This window comes from Garra rufa, chromosome 5 (assembly GCF_049309525.1).
Source record: "Garra rufa chromosome 5, GarRuf1.0, whole genome shotgun sequence".
Lineage (NCBI taxonomy): Eukaryota > Metazoa > Chordata > Actinopteri > Cypriniformes > Cyprinidae > Garra > Garra rufa.
Window position 1 is genome coordinate 54355595 of NC_133365.1, and position 12961 is coordinate 54368555.

The 12961-nt window shown below is 28.5% G+C and overlaps 1 protein-coding gene across 1 annotated transcript in view; it reads left to right on the plus strand.

Moving 5' to 3' along the window:
* Positions 1-7781: 7781 nt before the first annotated feature.
* The window catches only part of LOC141334924 (myosin regulatory light chain 2, ventricular/cardiac muscle isoform-like), an 8092-nt gene continuing 2912 nt past the window's right edge, over positions 7782-12961 (plus strand). The window contains exons 1-2 of the mRNA XM_073840149.1: positions 7782-7914; positions 11338-11430. Of these exons, the coding sequence (XP_073696250.1) occupies positions 7912-7914; positions 11338-11430 (96 nt within the window). The 5' untranslated portion in view covers positions 7782-7911. The remainder of the gene's footprint in view (positions 7915-11337; positions 11431-12961) is intronic.

Consider the following 12961-nt stretch of genomic DNA (forward strand, 5'->3'; position numbering starts at 1 on the left):
TTAAATATTGATGATGATAATAATAATAATAATAATAATAATAATTATAATGTTTCTAATCATTTATTGAAATAACATTAGAAATGTCTTCATGTATTTTTAATCATTTTAAAGCATCATACATGTATTAATTTCTATAATTTCTTTCCCAGAAAAAATGAATTGAATGGTGTAGTGTATAATATGTTACAAAAGCTTTTTTTTTTTCAGATAAATGCTGATCTTTGGATCTTTCTATTCATCAAAGAATCCAAAAAATTTATTTAACTGTTTTAAATATTAATATTAATAATAAAAATAATGTTTCTTAAACAACAAATCAGCATATTAGAATGATTTCTGAAGGATCATGTGACACTGAAGACTGCAGTAATGATGCTGAAAATTCAGCTTTGAAATCACAGAAATAAATTACATTTTAAAATATATTTAAATAGAAAACACTTATTTTAAATTGTAAAAATATTTCAGAGTTTTTGCTATACTTTGGATTTCTGAAGGAAATTTTCTTTTTGACAAAAAAAATCTTACTGTCCAAAAACTTTTGACTGGTAGTGTACTGTATATAGTAAACAAAAAAATTGAAGAGTAGATTTTTTTCAGGTTTCTTTGATGAATAGAAAGTTCAAAAGAACATCATTTATCTGAAATAGAAATCTTTTGTAACATTATAAATGTCTTTATCATCACTTTTAATCATTTTAAAGCATCATGCAAGTATTAATTTCTATAATTTCTTTCCAAAAAAAAAAAAAAAAGTAATGGTATAGTGTAAAATGTTCAGGAATGTGAAAATCAGAGAAAGAAATTACATTTTAAAGCATATTTAAATAGAAAACAGTTATTTTAAATAGTAAAATAACTGTTATTTTAAATTGCTGTACTTTGGATCAAATAAATGCAGGCTTTTGAAAACATTAAAAATCTTACAGGCCAAAAACTTTTGACTGGTAGTGTATATAGTAAACAAAAAAAGTTACTTTAAATTCTTAAGTGCAATCAACTTAGCTGTATAAGTCATTTCAACCTAAATTACAATAAATGGACATGAAAACATTATCTTGTATCTTGTAGAACTTATACTTAACCTCTCCTTTTCCACAGAAGAAATAGTTTGAATCAATGATTCTGTCAACAACCAAATGTGTTTTAATTTTTACAGTTGCACAATCAGACATGCAGTATAAATCATCTAAACAATGAGAGATATGGCCTGAACTTGTACCCATGCAGCCGAACAGGATGAAACAGCAGAGCGACTGCAGACAGCGAGCGTCAGTGTCGGAGCGGCTGCTCTGATGTCTAACAGGTCTGGCATGTGAATATGAGTGCCGTCTCTGTCTGGCCGTGCGTGGTGTTACTGACGGGTCAATATGTACTGTGTGGATGGCATTCGGCCTGAGACAATACAGAAGCGTCCCACACTTTCACTCTAATTGTAATGGTTTACAGAAGTTGATTTAGACTGCTTCTGTTGTTCACATGAGGACAAATGCAGATCTTATAACACAGATGCTTAGGCTAAATTTACATTTTAAAGATTATCTCCTTCTAGTTCATTTAGTGTGAATGTGAATTGACCATATGCACTGAGTGTTCGAAAACACTTTATTTTAAGGATCAGGAATTAGACAGTAATTAATGACTAATAACTGCATTTGTAAGTGACTAGTTATGGACTTGTATGCCATTACAAGCAATTTATAAGGCTTTTATTGGTTGTTGTCTTATTTGTGACCCTGGACCACAAAACCAGTCATAAGGTTAAATTTTACAAAACTGAGATGTATACATCATATGAAAGCTCAATAAATAATCTTTCTATTGATGTATGGTTTGTTAGGATAGGACAATATTTGGCTGAGATACATCTATTTGAAAACCAGAAATCTGAGGGTGCAAAAAAATCTAAATACTGAGAAAATCACCTTTAAAGTTCTCCAAATTAAGTTCTTAACAATGCATATTACTAATCAAAAATGACATTTTGATAGGTTTACAGTAGGAATTTTACAAAAAATCTTCATGGAACATGATCTTTACTTAATTTCCTAATGATTTTTGGCATAAAAGAAAAATCGATAATTTTGACCCATACCATGTATTTTTGGCTATTGCTACAAATATACCCCAGCGACTTAAGACTGGTTTTGTGGTCCAGGGTCACATATTTGTCTTATAGACCCTTTATACTTGTTTCTGTCCTAATAGTGTATTAATTAGCTAAACATAAAACAAACTAATAGCTTGTATTGTGCGAATTACAAACTTTATAAGTTCTCAGTACACTATGCCAATGTGTAGCTTGTAAGTATGAAATAAATATAGAATAGGAATTTCATCAGACATTTAAATTAGCTGAAAAAATAAAAACAGTTACACAAAAGCAGTCTTCTAGCAGTCTTCCATACTAATAAATGATTAATAAACAAAATATTCCCCATTCCCTTAATTTATTAACAGCTAACAAGCACATTTCTCACTAATAAATGCTGTATTACTTCAGATTATGTTCCCTATTCTTAAGTAGAAAAGACACATGAAAGATTGCAGTGAAGAATTCTGTCTTTATTGTTTGATGGTTCAACAAGAGAACAAACTACAGATGAGACACATCTGCAAACTTTCATGTCACTTTTCTACTTTAGAATAGGGAACATAATCTGAAGTAATACTGAATGTATTTGTGAGAAATTTGCTTGTTAGCTATTACTAAATTCAGGGAATGGGGAATATTTCGTTTTTAATTCATTTGTTAGTATGGAACAACTGCTAGAAAGACTGTGCTTTTGTGTAAAAGTGTTTTTTTCTGTTCATTGAAATGTCTGTGATGAAATGCCTATTCTATATTTATTTCATACTTGCAAGCTACACATTGGCATAGTGTACTGAGAACTTATAAAGTTTGTAATTCGCACAATACAAGCTATTAGTTTGTTTTATGTTTAGCTAAGGACAGAAACAAATATAAAGGGTCTATAAAATAAAAATAAGACAACAACCAATAAAGGCCTTATAAATAGCTTGTAATGGCATACAAGTCCATAACTAGTCACTTACAAATGCAGTTATTAGTCATTAATTACTGTCTAATTCCTGATCCTTAAAATAAAGTGTTACTGAGTGTTCTTTAGAACTTCTGCAGATGATAAGCCAGTTTATAAACTTCCGCTGAAGCTCATTTTATATGTGCTATATAGAGGTGGATACTCTTGAGACTCCTCTACTGCCTTGTTCTTATCAGAAACTGAGAAAAATAATAATTGCAACATTGTAAATAATGATAGCGGCATGAACATTGCCTTCATGAACACATTTTAAAATCTTGTAATATTTTAAAGCCTTTATCATTTTTCAACTCTACAGCTGTGCAAAAAAATTCACTTCAAAGATTTACTATTCATTCATAAAGACGACTTGGAATTTTTTTTTTATAAACCCTTAAAAAAAATCTACATTCAGAATTTTGAATGTATATCTTGCAGTTCAGATTTTTTTTATCTGAGATTTGCAAGAAACAAAGTCCGAATTGTAAGATATAATGTTTTTTGAATGAGTCAGAATTGTGAGTTAAAATGTTCAAATTACCTTTTTTATTTTTCAAATTTTGTGGTGGAAATTACAATTGTAAAAAACAAAGTCAAAATTGATAAACTTTTTTCATTTAATTCCGTAACCACTTTCCATAAATAATGCTCAGCCCTGCGTCGTTTATAACATTATTGAATTTCTGAAAGATAGTAGAAAGTGAAACAAATGTAGAAAGGCACTGAATGCTGTACTGATCATCATCTGATCATCCACACTCTTAAAAATAAAGGTGCGTTAAAAGATTCATTCACTTCCAAAACTTCCAGAACAAAAATTTACAGATAAAGTTCTCACCCCCTTGTCATACAAGATGTTCATGACTTTCTTTCTTCAGTTGTAAAGAAATAGTTTTCTGAGAAAAGCATTACAGGGTTTCGCTTCATATAGTGGACTTTTATGGTGCCCTGAGTTTGAACTTCCAAAACGCAGTTTAAATACAGCTTTAAATGGCTCTAAATGATCCCAGCCGAGCAAGAAGGGTCTTATCTCGGTTATTTTCTAAAAAAAATTACAATTTTTTAACCTCAAACACTCATGTTGTCTAGCACTCCGGTTCAAGACAGGAATCTCATGAAGCCTAACATTTTAGAAAACTTGTAATACAAAAAATTTTTTGCAATTATCAATGTAATCAATTAACTGAGTAAGTAAAGTAATAACTATTAGTTAATTTTTTACCCTGTTCATGGGCAGTGTTTCATCTTAAAGGTTGATATGATTCTTTAGGGTCTTAATGAGAAATCTATAACATACTTTGGTTAAAATTTCTCAATGGTAGTGTAAAAAAACACCCTTTTTATCTCGTCAAAATCAACCCTTTTTAGAGTGAGCTATTCTGTAGCATGTTCCTTTAAATGCTAATGAGCTCTGCTTGCCCCGCCCCTCTCTGCCGTGGGATGATGAGCCGTAATGTTTACTTTAGCTGCATTTAGCCGCGTTTAGGTGTGAAACTTGCTAACTAGCACATTATTAAGAAAGGCCATTTGCAAAGATGCATTAAAAAACCCTTATACTCACTTCTGCTTTGAGTGAAGCTGCATCAGAAATGATGTGCATGAACATAGACGCATATGTAGATCGGGAAAGTAATGTTATCCTCTGCATCTTCAGCGGCTCAGATGTCATGAGTAAATACCACTATGTTCATTATTACATCCAACAACAGAACACCTCAATCACTAAATGTTTGTCTTCCTCTGAACCTGAGTCACACAATGGCGATCGGAGTCGGACTGTTTGAGCTCGGTGAGGGCGGGTCTAAGGTACAGTAAGGCGGTCATGTCAATCAACTATCGTGGGAGTGGCCTCTGTCTGTGTGTCACAAGCAGCTGAGAATGACCTGATTTTAAAAAGGGTGTATTTTTATCATTGTAGGGTGGTTGTGTACACAAACTGCCAACACACATGAATGTTCAACAACATGTAAAATCCGATGACCCCTTTAAGTAAAACATTTTTTTTTTTTTAGCTTTTGCTTAAAACAAGCTAAAATATCTGCCAATGAGGCAAGAAAAAAATCTTATTTAGCCTTTGAATTAAGTTTTTCTTACCCCTTTGGCAGATATTTTTGCTTTAAAGAGGTAAATGTTCACAAAACTCACTTTTCCATGTTGTTTGAACATTAATGTTTGTTGGTAGTTTGTGTACACAACCACCCTACAATGATAAAAATACACCCAGTGTTTTTTAATCTTTAAAAGTAATATCCCCCTTTTTTTTGTCAAATAATTTTTTTATTTAGTCATCGAATAACCTTGCAATAATTACAAGTTCCAGGATTATCCATTATTTTCTGAAATGCACAAAAAAACTTACAAAAACAAAACAAAAAATAAAAAACATAGCACACATATAATGTAACACCCCTTCCCCAGCCTGTAAGTATACAATACAGTGATAATCAAAACAACTTTATAGTTACAATACATTGCTTTAAGGAATAGAATTCCTGGTAACACTTTAGAATTGGAAACACTTATTCACTATTAACTATGACTTTTAATATTTAGTTAGGTAGTTGTTAAGTTTAGGTATTGGGTAGGATTAGGGATGTAGAATAAGGTCATGTAGAATAATGCATTAGTATGTGCTTAATTAGTACTAATAAATGGCTAATATTCTATTAATATGCATGCTAATAAGCAACTAGTTAATAAACCGTAAAATAAAGTGTTACTGAATTCCTCTTAAGGTGACAGAAGAAAGTGCCCCAAATCTTGTGAAATTGTCCAATGTTGCCTTTTAAAAGATATCTGGTTCTTTCCAAGTGCAGAGTAGATATCAGTTCCTCAAGCCACAGTGTAGCAGTAGGAGGATTCACCTTTTTCCAGAACAGCAATAACAGCTTCTTGGCTGTTATCAAAAAATATGTAAGGAATTTCTGTTGAGCACTGTTCAATGAATATGTATAATTGGAATATCCTAATATAATGAGCATATATAATGGGTCTGGATCCAAGTTTACATCAAGAACATCTGAAATCACTTTAAAAACCTCACACCAGAAAATAAAACTATGAGCTTGATCAGCATCCTCTGATTTGCACTTATGTAATATCCCCTTTTTAAAATCAGGTCATTCTCAGCTTCTTGTGGGTGTGACGAAACACAGACAGAGGCCCCTCCCATGATAGTTGATTGACATGACCGCCTTACCTTAGCCCCGCCCTCACCGAGCTGAAACAGTCTTCGATCGCCATTGTGAGACTCAGGTGCAGAGGAAGACTCTAATTGAGAGATTGAGGTGTTCTGTTGTTAGACATAATAATGAACATAGTAGTCGTCATTTATTACTGACATCTGTTCCACTGAAGACGAAGAGGATAACTCTACTTTCGTTTTTGAAAGGAAAGCGCCGATCCCGATCTACATATGCATCTATACAGCAGAAGTGAGTAGAAGGGTTTTTTATGCATCTTTGCAAATGGCCTTTCTTAATAATGTGCTAGTTAGCAAGTTTCGCAACTAAACGGTGCTAAATGCGGCTAAAGTAAACATTACGGCTCATCATCCCACGACAGAGAGGGGCGGGGCGAGCAGAGCTCATTAGCATTTAAAGGAACATGCAACAGAATAGCTCACTCTAAAAAGATTTTGACAAGGCAAAGAGTGTTTTTTACACTACCATTGAGAAATTATAACCAAAGTATGTTATGGACTTCTAATTAAGACCCTAAAGAATCATATGAACTTGGGCATCTGATGACCCCTTTAAGGCAACCACACCGCAGGTGAATAGGGTAAAAATTTTCACTAAATTAACTAATAGTTATCACCTTACTTACCCAGTTAATCGATAACATTGATAATTGCAAACATTTTTTGTATTCCAAGGTTTCTAAAATGTCATGTTTAAATCTGCAAATGAGCCAATATTTAATGAAACATGCACTAATTTGCATACATTTCTAGTACAAAAATCTAAACACTGGATGAAGTCAGTTTTGAAGTTCTTGGTTTTTTTTTTGACATATTAGAGTCAAATGTTTTTACAGAGGGGATTTTGCTTAATAATTCATAATTCAGAAAATACTTTGAACAGCCAGAAAACAAAGTTTTTTCGATAAACGATATATAGTTTTTTGAGGAAATTAAATGTTGTATAAAATCAAGCAAATCATATATGAACAAATCCCTAGGGTAAAAATTTTCAGGTTATAGACAGGAATAAAAATGTAAAGTTTGTTGTGTGTAAGTGCTACTGAAGTGGAGATTTATGGCTCAGTGTAGGACAAAAAACTCTTGGTCTTTGAAAATATGTATTGTAATTAAAATCTATTGACAAAAATAGATAAAGTGCTATAAAAGAAACACTTAACAGTGTCTTTTGGGTGTTTTCTTTCCACGAAAAACCAAAAAGCCCAAATCTTTACAGGTGCATGAAAAAAACAGTGTTTTTCCCTGCAGTGTCTCGCCTTAAAGAACATTTTGTGAAACAGAAAGGTTCTTCAGATGTTAAAGGTTCTATATGGAAGCATTTAGACAAAAAAAAAAGAACCCCTGAAATAACCTCCAGAGGAAGAGAGGGGTGAGGAGAGATCAGGACGGGCATCACCAAACAGCTGAACGCTTCTTCCACTCGTCCTGTCATTCTAAACCACATCACAATGGACCTTGAGCTCGGACTACAGTCGTGTGTGTTTGTGTATGAGGGATCATCATCTACCTGTCACTTCCTAAACAGGACATGTGTTATTTATATCGGCCAGTAGACAACAGCACGGTTAATCTACAAAAGGCCGTCCATCCGCGCCCCATTGTCCGGCTGCATTCGGGATCCCCTTCTCTGTTCCGCTCGCCTCCGTCCATCCAGCAGAGCTCATGGTGAGTAACCCAGGATTTAGAGATGCTTTGGGAATCACCGGTGCTGGATAGCAGCATACGGGGATATTGGGATTTAGCCTGATTTAATTTGAGATCTATACCGATATATTGATATATTGAACATTATGTGTGAATTTTGAGTAGATTTTAAAATGTATTTGAGTCAAAGACGTTAAGATGTCCACGACAAATAAAATCTACAAAAGTAATTTTATGTCCACTGTAAAAAGATTTAACCAGTTTCAACTTAAAAAATTAAGTTCAGCCGCTGCCTTAAAATTTTAAGTTAAATCAACTTAAAACTATAAGTTATTTCAACTCACAACAATAAAATGAGTTAAAATGACTTGTACTTTTAAGTTGATTTAACGTATTAAATTTTATTGTGTTTTAAATGAGTTTTAAATGTTTAATTTTTATAATATTGAACATTATGTGTGAATTTTGAGTAGATTTTAAAATGTATTTGAGTCAAAGACGTTAAGATGTCCACGACAAATAAAATCTACAAAAGTAATTTTATGTCCACTGTAAAAAGATTTCACCAGTTTCAACTTAACTTAAGTTCAGCCGCTGCCTTAAAATTTTAAGTTAAATCAACTTAAAACTATAAGTTATTTCAACTCACAACAATAAAATGAGTTAAAATGACTTGTACTTTTAAGTTAAGCGTATTAAATTTTATTGTGTTTTAAATGAGTTTTAAATGTTTAATTTTAATAATATTGAACATTATGTGTGAATTTTGAGTAGATTTTAAAATGTATTTGAGTCAAAGACGTTAAGATGTCCACGACAAATAAAATCTACAAAAGTAATTTTATGTCCACTGTAAAAAGATTTCACCAGTTTCAACTGAAAAACTTCAGCAGCTGAAAAAAAATTGTTTAAATGCCTTTTACTTTTAAGTTGATTTAGCGTATTAAATTTTATTGTGTTTTAAATGAGTTTTAAATGTTTCATTTTCAAAATATTGTAGAGTATTTTGTGTAGATTTTAAAATGTATTTGAGTCAAAGACGTTAAGATGTCCACAACAAATAAAATTTACAAAAGTCCACTGTAAAAAGATTTAACCAGTTTCAACTTAAAAACTTAAGTTCAGCCGCTGCCTTAAAATTTTAAGTTAAATCAACTTAAAACTATAAGTTATTTCAACTCACAACAATAAAATGAGTTAAAATGACTTGATTTAACTTATGAGTTGAAATTGCTTGTAGTTTTAAGTTGATTTAACTTAAAATGTTAAGGCAGCTGCTAAACTTTTTTAAGTTTAAGTTTTTTTTTTTTAAATTGTAACTTTTTACAGTCCATAGAAAGCACATTAAATGTTATTAAAGTGTCTACTTTTAAGGTTTCAAAGTTTTTGGAGAATAAAATGTCAAAATTTGGTTGAAATAATGTTACATTGTCATTCAGTGTAACAATATTTCTGTAAAAATGCAAACATCATGCTTATTCTGACTTGTGTATATTAAAATATATAAAAGATATATAAAGGAGCGTATTACATTTTATTGTGTTTTAAATGAGTCCAAAATTCTTACTGACAAATGGCCAAAACTAAAAAAAAATTTAAAATGTAGAATTACAATTAATTAGCATTTGGGGTGAAAATAATTCATCTTTTAATATTTCATAAATTGATTTTTGTTGTAAATATGCCTGACAAGATTGTTACACTGAATGACATTTTTAGTGTTTTCTGTAAATTAGGGGAAAATGTATGATATTTATTTTTTGCTCAGTCAAACAAAAATACATTTGAATTAAACAGAAAAAAAAAAAAAAAATTGAAATTTGTTGTTTTTATGCCTGAACTCTTTTTTCGTCTTTGACCCATTTTGACCCAAAAAATATAAAATATAATATTACATATATAATCAAAATGCTCAAATAAAACACACACACACACACACACACACACACACACACACACACACACACACACACACACACACACACACACACACACACACACACACACACACACACACACAGACACACACAAATATATAGTTTTATTTTTATAATTTTGATTATATTAAAGATTTTCAAAAAATACATATATATATATATATATATATATATATATATATATATAAAATATTATATAATATATAATCAAAATTTAAAATATTTTTTTAAAATAAAAATGCATACACATATAGTTTATACACATAACTGTAAAATGGCAGATGTGTTGCTATATCATCAAAATATTATATATAATATTGTTATATAAGATATATAATATAGAATAAAAATACACACATATATAGTTTTATTTATATAATTTTAATTATTTAAAATAGTTATAAATAAATAAATTATAAATAAAAATATATTATATATAATTGTAAAATGGCAGATGTGTTGCTATATCAAAATATAATATATAATAAAATTATATATAATATTATTATATAATATATATTCAGAAATAAAAATTACAAAAAAAAATTCACGTGAACACATTATGAGTGTTTTTTTATATTTAATATAATATATTATAATCATATCTAATCATTTTTATTTTATGCTCCACTAAAACAATATATAATAACAAACATTTAATCTTTTTTTTAATATAATTAAAAAAAATTCTTGCCCCATTGGCAGATAATTTAGCTTGTTTTAATCAAAAACTTACACAATTTCGATAACTTTTTTAGAAAACAATACGTAATAGTTGTTTTACTATAAGTAAATTCATCTTGGTTCAAGAGTTTTTAGCAAGACAAAAATACTAAGTAGGAAAATCATTTTTTGCAGTGTATAAACACGTTATGAGTGTTTTTTAATATTTAATATAATATAGAATAATTTTATCTAATGATTTTTATTTTATGCTCCACTATAATAATATATAATAACAAACAGCAATATTTATTTCTGCATATTTTTGCTAAAATTAATGCAAAAGATGCAAGAATATACACAATATACACTTTTTTCAAAGTTGTAAATAAAACAAATATTATTGCAGTTCAAGAAAATACTATTTCACTCTTTCTACTTTAAAATGTCGTGTTTAATTCACTGTTATTTGCCATTTCTTTGTAATTAATTGTGACATTTACTGTGTAATTGTGTACAATTCCTGTGTCGAAATAGTTTTTACACAAAATTTCACTTCTACAATAAATTTCCAGACATTTGCTTCAACCTTAAAACTCAGCATGCAATTTTTAGTTCTAAAAATCTGAGTAAAACACTCCAAAAAATACTTAAGAAAAAGAAAAAGAGGCATATTTTCTTCTGATGTGTCTAAGAGTGATGCTGCAAATTAATTTGTTTTTATTGATTGATTCAGAGTTTGAGCAAATGAATCAAACTTCAAAGTTGTTTTTAGTTAAGTGTAAATTAGAATAGAAAAACTATTTCTTTAGTACTAAATATGACCTGAATGTTTGTTTTCCAGGCACCAAAGAAAGCAAAGAAGAGGGCAGCTGAAGGAGCGAACTCCAATGTCTTCTCCATGTTTGAACAGGCTCAGATTCAGGAGTTTAAGGAGGTTTGATCACATTTCTTTATGTCTGCCTCTATTTTACCTTAACCAGCATTGTTTACAGGAATAGTTCATCTTAAATAATATTCTGACATAATTTATTCACTCTCATGAGCTTTTAAATCTGTGTGACTTACAGAGAGTGACTCTGACAAAAAAAAAATAAAAAAAATAAAAATACACACAAATATATAGTAGTATATTTTTTATTTAATTTATAATATATTTTTTTAGTATTATAAAATAATATTAGATTTTTTATATTAAAATTTAGATTTTTTTATATTGATTATGATTGCAATACATCATAAAATGTTATTTTACATAATATTTTTTTAAATAAATATATAACTGTAAAATGGCAGATGTGTTGCTATATCAAAATATAATATATAATATTATTATATAATATATATAAAGATGTAATCAAATAAAAAATAAAAAACACACACATATAGTAGTTTTTATTTATATCATTTTAATTATTTAAAAAGATATGTATCATATAAATATATCATAAAAATTGTATTTCATATAATCCAATTTTTTAAAGATTTTTTAAAAATAAATATATATAACTGTAAAATGGCAGATGTGTTGTTATATCAAAATATATTATATAATAATATTATATAATCAAAATTAATAAAATCAAAATTATGAAATAAAAATACTCATAGTTTTATTCATATCATTTTGATTATTTTATATAATTATTATATAATATATTTTGAATATATATAACTATAAATGGCAGATGTGTGGCTATATCCAAATAAAGCTTATAATAAAATGATAAATAATATTATTATATAATAAATATAATATACTCAAAAATTTAAAATGAAAATTATAAAACAAACACACACACACACACACACACACACACACACACACACACACACACACACACACACACACACACACACACACACACACACACCATATAATAGTTTTATTTATATAATTTTAATATATTTTTTTAAAAATGTAAAATATATATAACTGTAAAATGGCAGATGTGTTACTTTGTCAAAATATAATATATATTAATATTATGTATAATATTATTATATAATATATATAATCCAAATTAAAAATGAAAATTATAAAACAAAAAACACACAAATCTATAATAATTTTATTTATATCATTAATTATTTCAATATGTATAAAAATATAACTGTAAAATGGCAGGTGTGTTGCTATATCAAAATATAATATATAACAATATTATATATAATATATATAATATATAATCAAAATTGTAAAATACACGCATAGTATTTTTATTTATATCGTTTTAAATATTTAAAAAATATATATATATATTATATATAACTGTCAAATGGAAGATGTGTTGCTATATTTAAATATAATGTAAAACAAAAGTATATATAATATTATTTATAATATAAATTTGTAAAAATATATGGATTTCATAAAACAGTGTTTTAGTATAATAATATATAATATTATTTTATTTTATATAATTTAATATTTAATATTATTATATTAATATTATTTCATAATATAA